The sequence below is a fragment of the Orbicella franksi genome, chromosome 9, assembly GCF_964199315.1.
Source record: "Orbicella franksi chromosome 9, jaOrbFran1.1, whole genome shotgun sequence".
NCBI classification, from domain to species: Eukaryota; Metazoa; Cnidaria; class Anthozoa; order Scleractinia; family Merulinidae; genus Orbicella; species Orbicella franksi.
In genome coordinates, this window is record NC_138153.1 from 6,298,442 (window position 1) to 6,319,986 (window position 21,545).

General features: G+C 40.8%; 2 protein-coding genes across 3 annotated transcripts; both read right to left on the reverse strand.

The window, feature by feature from the left end:
* Positions 1–932: 932 nt before the first annotated feature.
* Positions 933–5,959, reverse strand: LOC145496481 (carboxypeptidase D-like). The gene is made up of 2 exons (XM_081476161.1): positions 3,715–5,959; positions 933–2,954 (listed from the first exon to the last, which is right to left on the reverse strand). The coding sequence occupies exons 1-2, from the start codon at positions 4,705–4,707 to the stop codon at positions 2,181–2,183; spliced, it is 1,767 nt and encodes a 588-aa protein (XP_081332287.1). The 5' UTR covers positions 4,708–5,959; the 3' UTR covers positions 933–2,180.
* Positions 5,960–6,028: 69 nt separating this feature from the next.
* LOC145496479 (uncharacterized) lies at positions 6,029–21,533 on the reverse strand. Of its 2 annotated transcripts, none has more exons than XM_081476160.1 (22): positions 21,196–21,533; positions 20,992–21,026; positions 20,286–20,331; positions 17,556–17,637; positions 17,062–17,116; positions 16,910–16,965; positions 16,565–16,629; positions 16,068–16,127; positions 14,857–14,947; positions 14,691–14,760; positions 14,090–14,140; positions 13,910–13,978; positions 13,505–13,585; positions 12,354–13,091; positions 10,885–11,019; positions 10,658–10,724; positions 10,135–10,288; positions 9,010–9,103; positions 8,719–8,771; positions 8,411–8,450; positions 8,268–8,321; positions 6,029–7,386 (listed from the first exon to the last, which is right to left on the reverse strand). In XM_081476160.1, exons 1-22 carry the CDS (start codon positions 21,236–21,238, stop codon positions 6,928–6,930), a joined length of 2,598 nt encoding a protein of 865 aa, XP_081332286.1. In that variant the 5' UTR covers positions 21,239–21,533; the 3' UTR covers positions 6,029–6,927. The 2 variants fall into 2 exon arrangements, with proteins under 2 accessions (XP_081332286.1, XP_081332285.1); XM_081476159.1 differs by having other exon boundaries at positions 8,405–8,450; positions 21,196–21,532.
* Between the last annotated feature and the right edge of the window lie 12 nt (positions 21,534–21,545).

Below are 21,545 nucleotides of genomic sequence, written 5' to 3' on the forward strand. Positions count from 1 at the left end.
AAATATTTAGTTCAAAGGTTATGTTTTGAAAAATTTTAACACTTGATTGGTCCTAACCAGTAAAAAAAAAACAATAGAGACCCCCTAAGAGTGCACTCTCTCATTCCAGACTTAAATGGATCAAAACCTTTATTGTTTTGAGGAAACCTCAGTCTGCATGCCACGTGATTATTACGGTTCTCCCGCGCCGTGGCATTATATCAGTGACGTCATTCAATTTTCGCGCTAAAAATAAGCGGAAGGGAACGCCTGGGTACTATGGGCTATTTAGTTCAGTGCGTAAATTTAAAAGGCAAATTTCTTTTTCCCCTAAGAAGTAAGTTCTTAGCACAACTACAAATTAAAACGAAAAAACTAACAATAGATTTTAGAGCTAGAGCTCCTTTCATTTTTTTCACAAACATATAGGCCAAATTTCTTTCTGTCCTCGCCCCACCCCAAAGAAAACGTACAAGATGTACACTTCAAGTGACGACGTGAAAGCGAGGCTGTGCATCCAGGCCCCCACAGTAGGCCCCGTCCACCCTACACAGGAGAAATTTTAAACACAACAATCACCGGTGATTGAGGAAACCTCGGGCGGGGAAATCACATGATTTCACCCTGAAGATGTCATGTCGAAACTGTTTGGTGTTTTACTTTTTTTTTTTTTTAACCATTTTTAAACATTTTTAGCCTTGTAAATATTTTGTCATAACATTATAAGCGAAATTATGGAAATATACCAATACTGATGCGGAAAAAATAGTTCCTTGTAAATAAAACAGCAGTAGCCCTGAAATACTCAATGCCAAGCCAGAGTGAAAAACATTCCCTATTTCAGCCAAGGACGGTCAAAGTCTATACCCTTTTTCAGACAAAAACGCTAACAACCGTATCCTTTACAATCGCACTTACCTATATACCCATATAAGTTTGTTTAGCGCTGCATAAAACATATCGTAAGCAAATATAATTGATCAATTTCATTTATTGCTTCAGTATCAAAATATACAAATTTCTTTACATTAAATAATCCTCCGACTCACTGTTTCCCAATAAAAAATATTTAATTTGTATTGTCAATTAATATAAAATACTCCTACAAAAAAATAAATTTTTCCTAACTAACGGACAGCCGTGAATCGTGCTTTCCTAAATAATTATCGGTGCCCTGTTGAGCGATGACAGTTGATTGATTTGTAATCAGGACTCCGATACTAACTTATTTTCAGTCCCAGCCTGAAATCATGTGGGATGGATAATCATCAGCCTTGCTTGGCTATAGCTTAATTTGAAATGAAAACTAACGAAAAAAGAGTTGACCGCACGGTGTGAATACAACCGTTTTCCCTCATTCCAGGCGTACAGTCTACCTTGTTCCTATGCCCAGGTCCTCCCGTTGAGTGAGGTCTAGGGCCTCTGCGGTAACCTCGCTCCCAGGACACCCTGGGAGCGAGGTTACCGTAAAAGTCAGTATTTCATCAGTTTTCTTTACTATTCTACAATTTGCTGGCTAGATCCACCAGGATACGGTGCCTTTTGCGTTGACCGTTGGCCCTTGCAGAAATGTGCAAGAGCTGTAGCAATATTGGATACCAGGTCCCCTCCGTCAGTGTCATGAAATAAATAAAACCCATCCCCTTTCAATAGAAAGTATCTACGAAGGATGTATACAGTAAGCGGTGGTATTAGTTTATCTTTTTCTGCCCGGCGGATCTACCAGTAAAACTGTCTAGATTAACAGTAATGAGAAAACGTGACATTTGAAAAAAATGCCCTGGACTTCAATCAGTGCAATACGGTACTACAAATCCTGGGTCAAAAGGACTAGCAATAGAAGTTACAAAGACAATTGTAACTATTGATTACTTAAATGTTTGTTTTTATAGATCTTCCAGCCTTCAACTACTATCTTATACCAGGGGAAGGCCCGAAAAAACCCGCACCATGGTCCGTAAATCTCAATGTTTGTTCACTTAGCCTGTCTCATCTCAAAATAACTTCGATGTATTTAGTTATCTTTAAATCCAATCCCTTGCTGCTCCACAAAGTGCCCTTGGAAAAGGCGATTTTGAAATGCTTGAGGTATGATCACATTTAACCAATCCAACCCATTAATGATTGTACGCTGGCCGATTTGGTTTCTGGATATGTTTATAAAAACAAAGCTATCGTTTCGCATTGCAAAAAGGAATTGCCTATTTCTTTCGTGGCCTGCCGAGCTCACTCTTCTTCATGATGTTATTGCCGGCCTGATTTTCACTGCCATCATCATTACTAAACACAGCGTGAGGCTCGTGTTCTTCGGTGGTGATGTGAAAAAACCCCTTGGTATTATCCCTAGACTGAGCCTCGTAGGGAGACATCATGGCAAAACGGTCGAGCTCCGCATCCCCTATGGGACCCCCCATGTCAAAATTGTTACCCAAGCCCATTGCCCCGCCCATATTCTCCGTGGGAGCTCCCATCCCATTTGACATCCCATATTGATCATTCATATGCAATGGACCTCCCATGCCACCTCCGGCCATGCCCATCCCGTAGTCCCCTCCACCGGGCATCCCAGCCCCCATCATCCCTCCCCCAGTCATCATCCCTCCCCCGGTAGCAATGCCTGGATCCATGGGGGCAACTTCTGTCGGGGATCCGGGTTCTGGTTTAGAATCTTCCGCCGGGTTCGGTTCATCACTGTCTAGTTGCTCCGTGTCCATGGAGTTGTTAGCCATAGCTGATTTCTTCAACGCAAAGTTCAGCTCCTTTGCTTCCCCGTCGGTGACCGTCACCTCTTTTGTGACGGGCTCGTATCCTTGTGCCTGGGCAGTGACTTTGTAGCCCCCTGGGAGAAGGAGACGCCAATAGTCTCCGTCCTTGGCGGTTATGATGTCTTTTTTGCGACTGTCAACAGAGATGCGTGCACCAGCTATTGGAGTGCCTTCAATGTCCTTTACAAAACCCTTTACGCCTTTATGCACCTGGGACAACAAACAAGCAAAATACTCTATTAATAAAGGACTTCAGTGACGTAAGATATCACTAAGAGAAGCAAGCTCTGGCCAAGAGTCTTCGCTCCTCTCTACCACTAGTCGGGAACCGAGCTACTCTTGGACCGACCCTAAAAAGCATCCTCAATCGAGCTCGTTAGTGTTTTACTTCGGTCATTTTTGTTGCTTTTAAAACCAATAAAAAATCAGGCTTGTGCACTAAGGAACGATCCAAGACTCAAGGTAGGAGATTGTAAGAAAAACAACAATAAGTTGAGCCTGTATTTGTCAGATTTGAGTCATAGGTAATATAATCCTATTCAATTTTACTTAGTGCGTCATTTTGATGGATTATTCCTTTTTCGGGCTTTCTTTTCGTTTTGAAAAACGTTTCGAGACACCAACATGACAAGAACCGATAAAGTAGGATCGCAACAGTGGACAGCTGTTTCGCCCTTCTTGGGGCTCGTCAGCACTGTGTAGCGCAGATATGTAACGCCAGCACAACAGCCAACGCACATAAATTGCAAAATGACCCGTTCACTCATACATTTTTTTGGCTGATGAGATCTCCTGTAGATCCTACGTTGGCAGCGTTTATCGTATGCAGGGGTCCCTTGCAGTTACTGGGTTTTCTTTTTTAACGATTAGTTTGCGGTTTCTTTCCATTTTAAGGTTATTTTCTTTTTTCATGCAAAAAAAAAAAAAAAAATAATAATAATAATAAATAACTTGCAAAATCAAAACATACCTGATCTAAGAAAGCAATCAGCGCTTTTTTGTTTTCTTCCCAGTCTTTGGGCAATTCACTGGCTTCTGGGAACTTCTTACAACCTTGTTCTATAGTGATCTCAAAGCAGTTGGAGTTCATGTAGTTGTAATCCTGCATACCCCCTGACACACTGTACCAAGCTGCACCATTTGTAACACCGTCTTCAAAATGATCCGGGGGGACTTCGGGGCAAGGCCAGGGAGGGTTTTTCAAATGCATGGTGGGATGTGCCATGGAGTAGCTTTTGGCCAGCTCTTTGAAGACATCGTCATCCGGGGATTTGCTGTATTCGCTCTGTCCTGTGGGGCTGTCATCAAATGGGTAATTTGCCACCAAGGAACCACCGTGAAGGTTAGCGCTTAGCACGAACGGGTAGTTCTCGATCCACTTCATAACAGCTATAGTCTCGGGCTGAGGAGGTCCTGTTACGCTCTTGAAAAACTGATCGGGAAAATTGCGGTTGAGGTCGACATTGTTGGCGTTGCTCCGCCCTATGATCCAATCTTTGCGATTGTTTCCTTCCGCTGCCAGTTCGTACCCGTCAGGGTTCATGCTGGGCATCAAGTGAATGCGGGTATTGTCCACGATCTTGGTCAGGTTTGTATCTCGACCGTAATTCTCACAGAACGCTTTGGCAAGATGCAGGAGTAGTTCTCGACCGACGACTTCATTACCGTGCATGTTAGCAATGTACTTGAATTCCGGTTCGCCTGGCTCGTGTTTTCCCGGGTTGTCCGAGATTTCTATCACCCATAACTTTCGGCCCTGAACTGATTTCCCAATGCTGTACAGACGGGTGATTTTCGGGTATTGTCTGTGAAGATTTTGAAGATACCCGGTCATCTGTTCGAAGTTATGGTGCGTCCAATCCTCGTCGCCTAAAGCACGTGTATTTGCGCTTGGGCGCGAGAAAACAAGAGCCACCCGTAAGCAGACAAAAAATGCCACCAGACAAGGCAATAATCGTTCCATTGTCCAAAAACACTGCACGCCAGAACTTGCTGCGAAGGCAACTTTTCTACTTCTCGCTCAAAACTTCCAGTGATATCTAAACCGTGCCAAAGTTGGAGTTTCTAATCAACGGCCCACCCTCCATCCATCACGTCATGTTTCGAGCTTTTCTTTTTTCGCCTCAGTCCTGCTGATAACGAGCTAAAAAGCGAAACTGATCAGGGAAACTCGAACTCCGATTGGCCGACAGTGTTCAGCTGTCACGAACTAATTGAGTTAAGTCACAGGTGCCCTTGACTTGGCTCTCATGAAGTGACTAAACCTGATTGAGTATTCAGACCAAAATAAACAGGTCTCTGGATTTAGCTGTGACTACAAACATTACTCTGTACCCTCTTGAGTCAATTCAGCTTATTGGCTTCCTTTCGACAAGAGAAAATTGACTCACCCCGAAAACCTCCTGCTCAACGAAAGTGCAAGGCCCCATCCACACTACGCCCGAGAAAGTTAAAAACGCAGCTTTGTTTCCACGGTAAGACATACCGTGCACATTAATCCGTCACCAAAACGGAGCTTTTCGAAAACGCTCTTTAAGCCGGAGGAATTTGAAAACGCCGGCTTTGCGTTTGAGGGTGGACGAAAACATTTTGAAAACGAAGCTTTTCGAAAACGGTGGCGTCACGATCATCGTGTTATTTCCCCGCACGAGTTTTACTCAAACTCAAATCCAAAATGACCGGTGATTGTTGCGTTTTCACATTTCTCCGGCAGTGTGGACCGGGCCAAAGAAGTTTTCGAGGAAAACCACTGCAGCCATGATGGAAGCGTTATTATGAATAATCTGATCTCCCCGTAAAATACAAGAAAAAACACATTCGAAAGTTTGACTATATTTGATTGAAAACGCGTATGTCGCAAAATCCTTGCGAGAGAAATGATTTAGGGTGCATGTTAAAAAATAATTCTTATTTCACAATGCCTTTCCTCCTGTTTGGACTTTCGTGAGAATTTTCAGTTTAAATAGACCAAAAATCAGAAACGACAGCAGAATGGTACAAGAATCTTTGCCACGCAGTTTCTTGACTTCACGTAGTAAACATATTAAACGTAGACAAGCTGGAAATCAAAGCATTAACTTCGCAGTAATTTTGAGCGGTCGAAATAACCCGTCAATTGATATTCAAGAGTAAACTCGCCGATTTCCAGCTTGTAGTATATTAGTGCTTCGCAGCTCAGCATTTCTCGTTTACAATAGTTTCTTAATAAAATTCAGAAACCTTCAAAAGGAAAAAATATTTCTGTCTAATGAAAACACAAACAGCTGAATTAAAACAGCACAAACAACAGGTAATGAGACGTTTAATGGCTCCGAATGTACTTCTACAATAATTTATCTTTGAATATATGAACGATATGTCTGCGACAAACCGGTTGATATAAATAAGTTTACTTAGGCTGGCATGCTCGACTGTCACTGAACTATATAAACCTTATATACAACAAAGAACAGAACATACCAACAACAGTTATAACAATAAAAGAACTATGTACAACGATAAAACGATTTCACGACAAAAAAAAATTTTTGGCGGCGTCTCAAGCTATGTTTTGCGAGTCTCGGGACAAATGCCCGTCAACGAATGAAGTGAGATTATAAAAACCATGCAATTTTCCGAGTTACCACTTATAAAATTACTCGAACGTGAAGTGAGGGGACAGTTTGTCACTTATAACTTGCCTTGAAGGCGTAACTGAACGCTTAATAAAAAAGCTACTTTTTACAAACACGAAATGCCAAATGAATCATAGATAATATAAAATTCTGTTAACTTCTCTTTGAGATACTTCAGAGCCTGAAGTACACTGAAATAGGTCTTCAATAAGGTCTTTCTCATTCTGAAACTACAATTACACGCGTACCCTGATTAGCTCAAAGCTATTGACCCCAAACCGAGCGAAACGTGATTTTCAACTGGCATGTTTCTTTTTTAACCAGGACACGCGACAGAACTAAAAATGTTTTTTAAATAACGTCTAGTTCTTCCGACCCCTCATTTGAGCAATCAAAAGTATCAATCAAACGGACGGAAAATGATCTCGGCTTGTAGCTCAAAAATTAACTACAGGCTTTAAGCCAATCACAGCACAAGAACTATCAAGGCTACGGAAATGTAGGTAAGTAGCTGAGACGACGCCGCACGTGCAGTTTCTGCACATGAATTTCTCCTCTTGGAGCGTGTGTTATAAAGGCGTTTCTTCCAGTTTGTTCAAATCCGGCACTCGACCTCCCGACTTGCTAAAATGTTCTTTAGACGGTGTCAGCGGTTTCAGTCCCGTAAAAGGAGTACCTAACTTCATGTCTCGGTCATCATTTGTCGCCTCGTTTTCAGAAGGAGGCCGCGACGCTTTCCTTGGCAATGGTGCTAAAAGTTCGGTACACGGGCTGACAGGCCGGTCGGGAAATGAGAAATTACCCGGTTCTGATAATGTTTGTTTGTGCAAGGCCGATTGTCCCATCCATGGAGAGAGAGAACCCAGGGTTTGGGACTCGGGGCTTTCACGCTTGGCCGGCGGTTTGCGTGTGGGGTACGTGTTGTGTGACAAATGAGCCAGGTTTTTGTGCTGGAGAGGCTGAAGACGAACTTCTCCGAGAGGTTTGTGTGAGGAGGTGATGGTTAGCGGTCCAAGATGAGACACGCCCTGTTGAAAAGGGGATAGGTTAGTCTGGTCCAATCCAATAAATCGCCGGAACCTGAAGGGTTATCAGTGTCCGGTCTCTGTAGCGTGAAGCAACTACGAGTGTTCCTTACCCCCTGGCTGCATGCTAGTTCATCGCAGGGTTACCACACCTTTCTATTAAGTTGCTATAATAGCTCACTGGTACCATTTACACAACAGCTACGAAGCTTATCAAATATACTTTGACAATGTACGTTCCCAATGACTAAGTCTGGTGCAGTGACATGTCAGGATTTTAATCTATTAATTCCAAACCAATATCACAAGGTTGGTTGGATAAAACTCAGCATTGTAGGCGGAGCAATGACTCGGCCCACGAGTAGATAGTCTGTCTACGAGCCAACTGGCCCATCAGGCTGGCGCTTTTCTCCGGTTTCTGTAGCATGAAATGACTACGAATATGTCTACTCCTCCCTAGAGGGAATGCTAGTCCATCACAGGGTTACCCCTAGCATTAACTTTGCCGATACCCATTTATACACCTGGGGGGAGAGAGGCTCTGCGAGAGTAAAGTGTCTTGCCCAAGAACACAACACAATGTCCCGGCCAGGGCTCGAACCCGGACCGCTCGCTCCGGGGACGAGCGTACCAACCATGAGGCCACCACGCATGAGCAGAAAGTGAAATTACGGTCATCTCGCTTCATGGTTAGATCGCTCCAAGCAAAAGTTAGATCGCTCCAGCACAGGGCGAGTTCGCTTCCTCAGCTAACCGAGTTTGGCTTGGCAGTGGATGAAAGAACGAGGAATAATCTATATGCGCGTTGGAGCGAACTGCCTTAAAGCGATCTAACCATGGAGCGATCTGACCGGATACCAGACAAGATGTACTTATAAACATACCTTGTCAGCGGATTGCAGTTTTCCTAGTGGTTTATGAGGACGCATGTCAAAAGACTGCAAAGAAAACATAGACATTTATTTCACTGAAAACTTAAAATAAAACACAATATTTAACATTCTTTCATTTTTCATTTTACCTGTACCTCAGCGTTTCTGCTCCAATCTCCCATTTTGCTTAGCTCGCTAAAGAGAAAAAACCACAGTTGTTTTTAGGTCAAAACACCGAAAGCCTCCGACCATGACAGGGAAATTATTTTTATTGCGTTCTGCTAGGGAAATATTTGATTCTCAGAGTTAAGATAAACAGCAGCCCTTATGGTTTACATCAAACTAGCTCGGTTGGGAAGGAGCGCGGGCTCATTTTGCCAAACAGTAATCAAGCCTATTATATCATCTCCTCGGTTTTAATTTTAAAGGCGTCCAAACCAAATTGCTCATCAAGTCTTCTTACCCTTGGGAATCGAGGTGATGAAATTGTTTAGACTGAGCAGGTAAGCTTGCCACCTAAAAAAAAATTAAAATTAAAGTAGTCTTGAGTAAAAAAATAAAATAACCAAGAGAAGGCTAATAGCAGGAAAATAGAAAATTACTCGCTATAATTCATTTCAGTTTCATTTCATCGGATAACACAACCAGTACGGTAAAGACATTCCTCATTTTACTTATAACGCCCGATAATGTCACCCAAAGACCAATACATCAGGCTATACTCAAGTGCACTGGAAAGGAACCTCTGACTGACCTGTTGTAGCTTTTTCTTTTTTTTCTTCTTGTCTTTTTTGTCTTGTCCCATAACGTTCCTTGGTTGGTTTTCTTCGCCGCCAAACTCTTGTCTCCTGCATGAGCGAAAAGCAAAAACATCGACATGTCCACTTTCTCCGGAGACCAGCTCCAGCGGTAGGCTTATGGGTATTCAGTCGATTAGCCCCTAACCGTTTCGACCCCAACCAGAAGTTGAATACACTGTCTCTTCCTCGTTCTTTAAGCGTGAATGGGGGCTAATCGACTTCTGGTTGGGGGTTAACCGGCTAGGGGCTATTGAAATCGGGAGCTAAACGAATTACATATGGCTAAATGGAATTTAACATAGTTAACGACTAGGAGCTAGTCTGGTCAGTAGCGCTTTTATAGGCGGTTGATAGTGTCTTGGCTGTCTGTTAGCGTCTGTTTAGCGTTTGGTGCGTTCTGTAGCGTTTGATATAGTTCGATGAAATTTTACATAGTTTATGACCGGGAGCTAGTCTGGTCAGTAGCGTTTTTTGTAGGCGTTTGATTATGGCTTGACCATCTGTTAGCGTTTGTTAAGCGTTTGGTGCGTGCTGTAGCGTTTGCAGCAGTCACGTGGTCGAGAGAGCCCTGGGGCTGACATTGTCCAGCGGTATTTTTGGTTAGTACATGTGTTGTCGTCCCATGTACTCGCAGTGTGTTCATCGCTCTGTTAGTGTGGCGTTGTGGATTGAATTATAGTTTAGCGGTTCTTGGCGTTCCCTCCCTATCCCCGCCCCCACTCTTTTCAGCATTTTTTTTTTCTTTCCACTGAGCCATCTGGCTTGAGTGTAACGGGTGTCTGTAGGGAGCTTGGCGCGGGGGACTCGTGGCTTGGTTGCGGGTTGGGCAGGCCAGTCGGGTGTTCTAGTGCCTTGGGGATGTGACTGCGGTTGCAGCCCCCGGGCTTCGTAGGCACCTTCCCTCCGCTAGCGACTTGGGCGTTAAATTAGGCTTATGATATCGGTACATCTTTTGTCAGGAGGATTGCTACACTGAAACGTTCGTTAAATGGAAAGGTCGTAACGTAAGGCGTTTTTCGGCAGGTCCATCCGGAGGTTTCGCTACAACTTCGGGAACAACAAAACTGCTTATAGCTCACCATTGTGAATCTTGACGCTGTTTAATAAGTGATGAACCATACTCGTAGCCGGATGTGGACAAGTCTGATTTAGAACCTCTTCTTTCTGTGGTCATACCCATTTGAAAAGAAAAGTTCGACTGAAGTGCTTCTTCTCGACTGGAGGGACTAGAATCTAACAATAAAAGAAAATATGAAAATTATGTATGTAGATGTGTCTGGTGTCCCTTGCAAAAGAACCGGTAGACTTCAGTATATAAGATAAAGGTCACACAAAAATGAACATCACGCGAAACTAAAGCCACGCGATAATTCCGTCAACGATGGCATAACTCATAGCGGCATGAGTGGCTGACTCTTCTTCACTTGATTTCATACCCTGAAGAACTAAAGCTCATGACCTGCTCTAAGCTCTGCTCACTCGTCATACTGGTCTAAATTATATGGCATCCATCTTCCGATGATTTTACATTAGAACTGACTCTCGATGCTTCCTACCAAAAGAGAACTGACGGCACATAAAACTGCAATCTTTCCATCTCACCTGCGAGGACCGTTTTTCCTGCTTGCCGCTCATGAGTTCCCTTTGGTTTCGCTTGCTGTTCTGCTGCCTGAGGATCAAACATACAAAACTCATTAAAGTTTCACTGACCTTGAATAAAATCTAATTTTCCCTGACCGTGGCAACCCTGTTCAAAGGCAGTTAGTTACATTCACAGGCAGAAAATAGTTTACATCTTGATGGAAGCACCCAAAAACAAAGTCACACACCTCATTTCTTGTCATGAACGGCTGCTGGGGTTTGGATTTAACTGAAGCGGAGCCATCCCTGTCCTTTTTCTTGCCCAGAATGACAGACTTAGTTTTTCTGATTTCTTCTGCAATTGTGGATGAGCCATAGGTCGGCTAAAAAGTTCAATCACAGAAAACATTGATTAGCACTTGATGTATTATCAGTTACAGATTTCTTCACAAAGGGCTCCAAAGTTCAAACCCGGACTGCTCAATCCAGAGGCGAGCTCAGTAACCATGAGACCCCCACACCTCCAAGTCTAAACAATGTAGAATTGACCCTTTTGCCACGTTTGCACGTTGAACCACTGATATCTGCAATAACAACCATTCAAGCCACTCACTAAACAAACTCCCACCAAATAAATTGGTAATTCTGTAATCATACCTCAATTCTGTCTTTTTTTCTAAGGACATTTTAAGCAGACGTTAGATTTCATTAAAGTAGTACTGAACTCTTGTACCCCCTCCCCCCTCTCCTCTTGTGGGCAACCTGATAAAATGCTTGGGGTGGAGTGGGGGGGGGGGGGGGGAGGGGGACCTGTGAGGGCCTACCATCCTGTCCAGGAATAGTAGTACTCCTAGCATCTTACCATACAATACGATACAATAATTTTTTGACAGTAATTTTACAACTCATTTTACTGTGGAAACTGAATTTGATCACTCCCTTGTCAAACCACCAAACCAAGAAAAGGAAACAAAGCAGCAGAAACACTTCATAAGTGTGACAGTGGATTTTGAAGTCAGGCTAGTAGGTTATCTCTTTCACCAACCAATGTTCTTTTAGGTAAAATTTGAGAAAATTAAAATTGCAGAAGCACAAAATAATTTAAGTAATTAAAAATATCGTTGACATATAAAACAATTTGATCTAGGATGTACTAACTTGACAGTGATTTTCATGGGCCCCTCAAAAAAAATATTATTACTGTCAAGCTAGTACATTCTGGTTTCAGCTGGTTGAACAACCAGGAAAACTAAAAACAGTCGAACCTCCGGTTGCGACCACCTCTCCTCAGTGACCAGTTTTCCAAAATACCAAAAGTTCCCAAGTCATATCACTATATTTTGAACCTCTTGTAAGCAACCAGCTCTCATAAGCAAGCTAAAAGTTTGACATTTTCTTTTGTTTTTAACCTCCTGTAAGCAACCCCTTGACAGATAACAGAGCATAAATTGGATAATAAGGTGTTGTAACATCATCGCATTCCTGGGTAGTACAAGAGATGGAAATTTCTCAATGGGAAGCACTGCATTTTTTTCTCAAAATCGACTTTTCACATGAATAAAACATTTAAAACATACGGTAAGTCTCTGCAGTTACCTAATGAGGCAAAATTTTGACTCAATATGGTCTAAGCTCTCGTAAGTGACCACCTTCAGCTTGACAGTTTGGGTGATCGCTTATTGGAGATTTGACTGAATTTACTTTTGTCCTTATTTACCTTTGCATTCTTTGGTTGTTCAAGCTCCGATTCCTCATTATCCACAGGAAAAAAGCTGTAATTAGCAGCCACTAGATGGCTGGTGTGGGAAGCCAAACCTGGCTTATTCTTTGCTTTGCTGTCTTCATCAATGACATTACCCTTATCACTTTGAGTAACATTAGTTCTTTCCTCTGGTTGAGAAGTTGTTCTTGATGCATTGATATTTGCTGCTACCAAGTTAGAATTGCGAGGTTTGATTTCTGCAGAGCTGTAAACAGCTTGTTTCGCTGTTGAAGAGGGATTTCCTGATCCTTTCACCATTTCTGCATTTGACGCTGGTGAAAAACTCTCAGACTTTTCTGAACTTTCATTTTCTTTAGTTCTACTTTTGTCTGAAGCCACGTCCTGCGAGCTAACTTCATTTGGCTTTTCTTTAGCAGCCATTTGTTGCATGACAAGTTTCTTCTCAGCACTAAATTCTTTGCCAAGTGGCACACTTCCATGCATATTTGGTTTAACATCTTGTGTTTTCAAGTCTTGTGAACTCTCTGCAGGTCTAATGCCCTGAGATGAAGCTCCCTTGTGAGCAAAATGCCTTGATTTGAGAGAAATTTCAGTCTTCTTTGAAACCGGTTTCAGATCTCCTCCCTTGTCTTTCAAGGTTTTTTCATATTCTTCTCTTTCTTGCTGGAAAGCTGGATGATTGTAAGCATCATTTATTGTAAATCTGTCCTTTGGGTCTAGTTGTAATGTTGCCTGCAAATCAAAGACTCAAAATTAATCTACATTATAATCTAGTTGGTGGAGACATGGTAACCTCATGGTTAGTGCACTTACCTCCAGATCAAGGGTCCAGGTTCGAGCCCTGGCAAGGTTACATTGTGGTGTTGTGTTCTTGAGCAAGACACCTAACTCTCACAGTACCTCTCTCTGCCCAGGTGAGTAAAATGAGGACTGGCAAACTTTATGCTGGGGGGTAATTCCAAGATAGACTAGCATTCTATCCAGGGGGGAGTAGAAATACTCCTGGTCGTTTCACGCTACTGAAACTGAGATAAGCACCGCCTGATGGGCCACCTGGCTTGTATGCAGACTTTTCTAATCTAGTTGTTCTAATAAACTACAGATGGCTCAACCAAAACATAGATTCAATGGCACTAAAACCTTACCTGCATAAAACTAAGCATGATTCCATTAATGACTCCTGCGTACTTCCTTCCTAACGTCTGAGGGTTAATTGTGGTTGGAAACTGCAAATAGCAACGCAACTCACTGACAATATCTTTGTTAAATTTATTGAACAGGAACAAGTGCTTGAATATTGAGAATGTAGAAGTTTGCCAGTTATTGCCAAAGACTTCAAAAGTTTATAATCACAGCTCTAAACTCAATGGTTAAAATGTCTTACGATCGATAAAAAATAATCAGTAAGAAATGTACACTGGCTGCAGTGTTCTCAACATAAAATTATGCAAAGATGGATATCGTAGAAGTGTTAATTGAAGTTGCCTGATCAAATTACTGTCGTTTACTAATGAAAGCCTGCAAAGGTTATTCATAATCATATTGCTGACCTTGAGTCCTTTAAATCTGGGATTGGTATAAAACATCTCCATTTGATCTGGTGGCAGATGACCCAGAACCTAAATCATAATTAGGTTAAAGTAAGTTGTAAGTACACTGTAAGTACATGTTAGGATAATCAACAAAACTTCCAATCAGTGACAGTGAATTTAACATCATGATTTACTGACCTTTTGTATTGTAAACAATTGATCTATCTCACTCTCTCCAGGAAATACCGGCTATCAAACAGAGAGAAACAAATGGTTGGAAATCACCCAGTAAATTGGTACATAATTACGCAGTTTTACAGGAAACACTTAAGGCAGATGATACGCATGGCAAGACCACTAGATATGTTGAGATGCTCGTGTTAAATAGTGACTCTGTATTCTGTATAGTTGTGAAATTCAGCATCTGTTTTATGTTCTCGAACTTAGACTTTTCCACAACTTTCCAACAAAATCAATCTAAAAACAATTCAAACAATGATAAAAATACATAGCTAGAAGACCTTTCTTGCATTCTACTTCAGTGCATATGAACAGCAGCACGATGACATCAACTCAGTGCCAATGCTAGCTGGAATGCGGACAAGGCTCATATTGACTGAGGTGGGTTGCACCGCACAAATGTTATTTGACTTAGGCCATAGTACACACACCTTACTTAAACTGTAGTTGGGCAATGCACAGAGCCATACAAATTTCCATGGACTGATGCAGCCCTCCACTAGCAAGCTTGGGAAAATAGTAAATTTAGACTGACGATATTTGCCCTGCTTTTACTAACCTGACCATCACTGAGTTCCCCCAGTATACAGCCAATAGCCCAGATGTCAACTGGTTTACCATAGGAAGCCCTGATAGAAAATCAGTTGGTCAGTTAATTAGGCAAGAAATGAAATTCATCTCAATGTCCACATAATGAGAAGCTTTTAGACCATCTTAAGCCTTACCCTAAAAGTAGTTCAGGAGATCTGTACCACCGAGTGGCTACATAATCTGTAAACTGGCCACTACCATTAACAGTCATGGCTCTGGCAAAGCCTGTGAAGATCAAACCATACATGTCTTTTCACCAAAAACATAAACGTAATTACAGTGACGTCAGCTTCCTATACAACATACATGTTTGACTCCTGCTTTTCAATGCAACCCGATCCATTGACTTGGGCATGTCCTTAGAATGGACCAGGACCACATCCCCAAGACTGCGCTTAGATGGACACCACCCAGGAGAGGCAGAGTTTTCAAATTGACATAAAGTAGTAGGAGGAAATCGTAAAGTAGGCAGAGCACTACTTGCTCAGGATCAAGGTGGTCAGGTGTGGAGGAGTGCTGGAGTTGGTTACCTTCTCCTGCATGTTGGGGATGGTGGGGGTGGGGCAGGGGGGGGTGAGTGGGTTGCTGCTCCTGAAAAAAATTGAAAAATCTGTGTGCATCCAGGTGCATTCCAGAACATTTCTGGCAAACACAAGTGATTTTGTCGGAGGCAACAGTGTAAATGACAGCATACTTTGAATTTTTTTCACCTGTTCATTTATTTCCCCAGAAAGATCAGATCCTGATTACAATGGTGAAACAAAACTGAGCATAATTTAAATAAACTTTATGACCAGAACAACTTGGAGATGTACTGTGATGGCCGAGCTAAAAGAGATGGGCTTGACATGGACATGGGGTGATGCACAACATGCTGCAAAGGACCAGTAATGTTGGAAACAGATCGTTGATGCCTATGTGCCACCTGGCTAAGCAAAGCTAAGTTTAACTCCAGCTTTAAGATACTTGCAAGCAAGGAGTATTTATTATATATAAATTAAACTATTCCTGCTAGATGGATCATGCAGTTAATTGCAGGTTAGCTAAACTATTTTGTAACATGTAAGTTTCACTGAAAATTCACACCTAAGCAACATTTTTAAACTAAACTAGCCAGTGAACAGGCTCTCAGCAGGGATGAAAAAAATACTTGGCAATTGAAGCAGGCTGAGCGTCCCTCCCCCCCCCCCCCCCACCCCCAACCCCACAGAAAACACTTGTCTAGCTCTGCTCAACTCTATTTGATTTTTTTTTTCTCACCCAGTTGGCCAAAACTAAACAAGAGCATTGCATGATACAGTTTACATGAGAAAACATGAAACGTCTTTAACGCTTTTAACCTTACCAAAGTCACAAAGTTTAAGAACCCCATCCTTACTAATGAGCAAATTTTCTGGTTTAATGTCTGTCGGCAGAGAAAAGAAGCAATGGTTACAGAGGAAGGTGTCCATGCGAGATGATTGACCCAAATGACCAGAAAAACTCAAAATCCAAGTGATGTGTAATTTCAAAACATTTCACAGCAGTGCACTCCAATGATTGAACAGGCTACTTATATCACTTGCACACAAAAAATATTATTAACTTATCAGAGTATTAGTAATCATCATTTTCATGTAAACAGGGTACAGATTGTTAAAAAAATAAAACATGAACATTGCAAATTACAAAATGTTCATTTCCATCCAATGATATTTGTTATCTGCCACTCAGTAAAGGTAAAGAATTATTCTGAAAATTTCAATTTGCATGGTGCACTGTTGATTGATAAATTTATCGGCCATAGAGGATTCACCAGCCAGTGTTAACTTTTCATTCAAACAAACTAAAGAAATATTGCACCTCTGTGAATGACATCATTCTGATGACACCATTTAATGGCTTTGATGAGCTGGAAAATGTAGTTTCTGGAAGGAAAGTTAAGTTAACAAAAAGTGTCAGTGACCAACATATATAGACAAATGTGTTTTAACATGCATGATGCTAATTATTTATTATAACAGTATTTAGTGATCCAACAAAAAGTAAAACTAAATTATTTTAATTTACTTTATTGTTTAAGTAGTACATGGTAGCAAAAAAATAGTAGTCATTATAAGTGAATGGTCAAATTCTTAGTACATGTATATTGAACATTCTTTCATACATTTGGCTGTCTTCTAAGGTTGCTCTCTCTGAAAAACTAACCTAACTTTGTTTGATGGAACTCCATTTGGCATTTCTTCAAGTAACTCAAGCATATTCTGCAGAAAAATGTGCATATCAAGGAATTTATTAATAATATTTAATCATAATGTTAAAACAATAATGGATGTACAATCTCACACGTGTTTACTTACTCTTTCAACATATTCAAAAACCAAATATAGCTTTCCCCTTCTGCGAAATGCTTCCCTAAGAAAAAGACATTCAATATATTAGCCAACAATACTGACTTTCTCAACATTCTATAATGTACTGCCAGCTTTGAGGTGCGGTGGCCTCATGGTTAGAGCGCTCGTCTCTGGATCAAGCGGTCCAGGTTTGAGACCTGGTCAGGGACATTGTGTTGTGTTCTTGGGCAAGACACTTTACTCTCACAGTGACTCTCTCCACTAAGGTGTATAAATGGGTACCAGCGACCTTAATGCTGGGAATAACCCTGCGATGGACTAGCATCTCACCCAGGGGTGGAGTAGAAATACTCCTAGTCAGTTCATGCTATAGAAACCAAGATAAGCACCAACCTTATGGGCCACTTGGCTCATATGCAGACTATACCTACCAGCATTAATATGCAGTACCACTTAGCACAATAAATGTTAAACCTAAACTTTTACAACTGTTGACTAACCTCAACTCAACAATATTCTCTTGTTTCAACATGCGAAGGACTTTCAATTCCCTCAATGTGGTTCTTTTCACATCCTCATTTTCTGTGGAAATATGACAATCAATCAAAAATATAATGTACAAATTTATAAAATTACAGGATTGTACATGTAAAAAATGGAAACTGTAGCTTATGTACCATTAATATTTTTATCTCATGCCAAATTGGATACAATTTCCCCACTGTTGTTTCAAGCATCCTGTGATAAATTATTTTTGGATTTCCAGTAAGTTTTTAAAGTCACAATTTAGACATTTCTCAAGATATTTTGTTGTTTAACTGAAACAAAGCATATTAGACTTGCCCCTCATTTACGATAGCAAAAAATTAATTTCTTTCATAAAATATTGTGTCTCACGCCAAACAAATTAAAAGAATTGAGCTCTACTCTGACTTAAAGACATGAGTGTTTCTCAAGTAGAGTGTCCTCCAAATAAGAAACAAAGGTACAACTTTTTTCTCTATTTACTTAGGCAATGTACTGATTAATGAACTTATTCTGACTTGATTAGCTATGGTCAGTTCTTGATGTAATTAAATACAGTGTAGTTAACCACTGACATTTTAGGCTCCTCTCCGAGAAATTAATTAAACTAGATGAAAAACTGAAGCGTATAGTCTATGTTACGTACTACATAAGAAAATCCTTTCCTTTGGAGATGGTTTCAAGATTACAAATATATATATACAAGTTTTGCAAGCGTTGAAAACACATAATTATGTTATAAAAAAATAAATAACACACATCACCACAAATGTTGAATTTAGCATCCATTCATGATGAAAAACCATTTCAATAATGGCTCATATAAAACCTTTTAATTAAATGGAGGAAGGTGTCAACATAAACAAAGCAGGCTTCAATAAGATTAATTTTTCATTATATAAGCAATACAAATTGCTAAAATCTAAAACAAAGAAAGTAGCTGATTGCCTTTGAATACATTTCTAAGCTCCAAAAACAGCGCTATTTGCCCTCTGCTCTTAAAGTAAACCACAAAATATTGCGTACACAAACTACATGCAAGTTGCTGTCATGCATGTTTGTAACAAAATAATACAACATTCGAGAAGTTTTAAGCTCAACAGAAATCAATATCAAAACAGGAACAAACATCACTGAAATTTAAAGGATGAAAGTTGCATGTAAAAGATTCCTTCATTTTTCAGTGAAAATAGGCCAAATGTAACATAGTTAATGGTTTGAACCTGGCAGTATCAGTAGTTTGTCTTTTGTGATCGTCCAGGTGAGGGTAGTTCTGAAAAGAACTGTTGTTGGTGACTGATGTTTCAATTGACAACCTGAGCAGAAGTCATCTTCAGAGTCAAGTGAATATCAACTGACAAACCGTATTCACTTGACTCTGAAGATGACTTCTGCTCAGGTTGTCGTCCCTCACCCGGACGATCACACAGTACAAACTATGGGCCAAATGAGAGAGACCTCTCAAAAACTCTTAAGAAATCTTGGAGCAGACTCAAATATAGTAGAAATGCACATTAGAACCCCAGATTAATCAAGAATGCATGAGAGTTTCAAGCCAAACAGGGCCTATTAAAACCAATACTGAATTGGCTCATGGCATGGCATCAACCAAAAATCACAGTGATGTAAGGTATACCATTGCGCACCACTCGAAAAAGCAGTCAGTGTACTGTAAAACACAGACTGTGGACTGCAGACTGCAGACTCGGGGTAAAATACAGACTAAGGGTAAAAGGAAGACTGCCGACTGCAGACTCCAGACTCGGGGTAAAAGGAAGACTAGGGGTAAAATGCAGACTGCGGACTGCAGACTGTCACTGCTAACATAAACCCTCATCTTCAGGGGGAGGGGAAACTCCCTGGGGGGGGGGGTACTTTGGGAATTTCTGGGTGGGGATGTGCCGCTGGGACCCTGGAACCCTTAGCCTATACCAGAGCTAGTTCAGCTGAATTTTGCTACCCTACACTAGAGTAAACTCCCCAAATCCCCCCATCTTTTGACACTGTTGAGGCTGATTTGCGTAAATTTAAACTTGCCGATTTGATTTTTTTATATTTCTGAGTGGCAATTCCTGGTTTCCTTAGTCTAGATAAAATCTTCAACCAACTAGTCACTCTTAAGAAAAATTCTACCCTATTCTAGACCCAAATGCTCTGATTTATATACCCTATCCTAGAGTAAACTGCCTGAAAACCATACCCTTCACAGCGGTACATACCTATGTAGCCCATATATGAGAGTGCCCCCCCCTTCCCCTCCAGGGAAAACTCCCACATGAAAGGGGCAGAGATTAGCTCTTAATGGGGTGTAAAATGCTGGTTCTGGAATCAGATAGAGTGTTTCAGATGGGAGGCTAATATTTGGCATCAAGACTTCTTTCAGGATTGCATGTAAAGAAACATAAAAATACCATCATAGTGTATCAGTGGTGTAGAATGACATGAAATCTTCAATCTTTTAATAGACAAAAGCATTATTTTTTTCCAACATCCTTATCGCCGTTTAAACCCACTGTAGCTTTTATTTGTCTGTCTGTTCTTGAGAGATATCTTTTAGGGGTCAATAAAAGCTTGAGCCACACTTGATTATAATTTTCTGGCACACATCATCCCAGTTCTTAAACAGGAGAGCCTTTTGCCATTTACCTCTCACGAGCCCTACGTACAAGACATGCTTCTTTTGACTGACAGGCCATATTTCTTACCTTCACTGTCTTTGAATTTTTTGATGGCTACAATTTCATTTGTCTCCTGTGGCAAATAAAACATAAAGTTTCAAAATTTTGACAACATAATGCAGACAATTTTCACGTAGATAAAAATCATTGTCTCTCCGAGTTATCTGACAAAGCTTCTTAGCTTGGATTTTTAAGCTTCGGGGTACAAAAAACCAACAGGAAACTTATCAAGTCTCTTCTGACAAATATATGGTAATTTTCCTAAATCAAGTTTACATTACTTTAAAACTCCTTTGATGCGAAACTAACTTAGTCATCTACAGCAGGTAAGCTTATATACTTTATTTTTCCACCCACAACCCTCAAAAACTTCATGAACCAAGACACCATTCAAGTAACAGTGTCTGTTGACAAACAAACCAACTAATGCATGTACAAACAAATGCCGATTCAAGCAACCGAGATAGCTATCAAGCCTGCAAATTTCTGCTTCACTGGACCTTGAAGGGAAGTTCTCAGATTGAATTGACTTCGGTAATATGATCTCAGTAACATATAAGAAGCATTTCCGATTTTATGGCGACTAAGAGTCCGTGCGTGTTTAGTCGCTGAAACAATGCACAGCAAAATAATCATCAACCCACTTAATAACCTTACGCCGTGATCCATATGTTTGATTTTTTTTGTCATGTGCAAGCTGCTAAGCTTAAATTAAAGAAAATATCTCTGTTACCTTGTGCCTACATCTCAAAACCACTCCATAGGCTCCTAATAATACAAAAAAGGAAGATATTTAACACGAATTTGCACCACTTAAACCCGCATTTTGCATACCAAAACAATTCACACACACAAAAACGTAATGCCCATAAAACAATTTCAATCTCATTACGATGCATGCAAAAACATGTACAAGCTAATATTTAAAACCACTTACCTTCGCCCACAATTCCAAGAACCTCGTACTTATTCATCAGCATTTAACAGACATACTGCAGTATTTTTAATAATTGATCTTCCGCTTGCCGTTGAAATAGCGTGAACGATGCCTCCTGAGATACAACAACATATCTTGCCAAGCATCTTCCGTTTCAGGAAGCACGTGTTTCAAGATGCACAAATATCGCAATGGGACGTACAGAAGTAGCCATTCATACATCTGCCATTGAAAGGAAATTGTTACAAATCCGGAAAGTTTCGTGGTATTTGACCCAATCTGTCTGACATACTTTTCTTCACGGTAACCAACAAGTCGAGGGTTGCTATTTCGTTTCCCATGATCCCCTT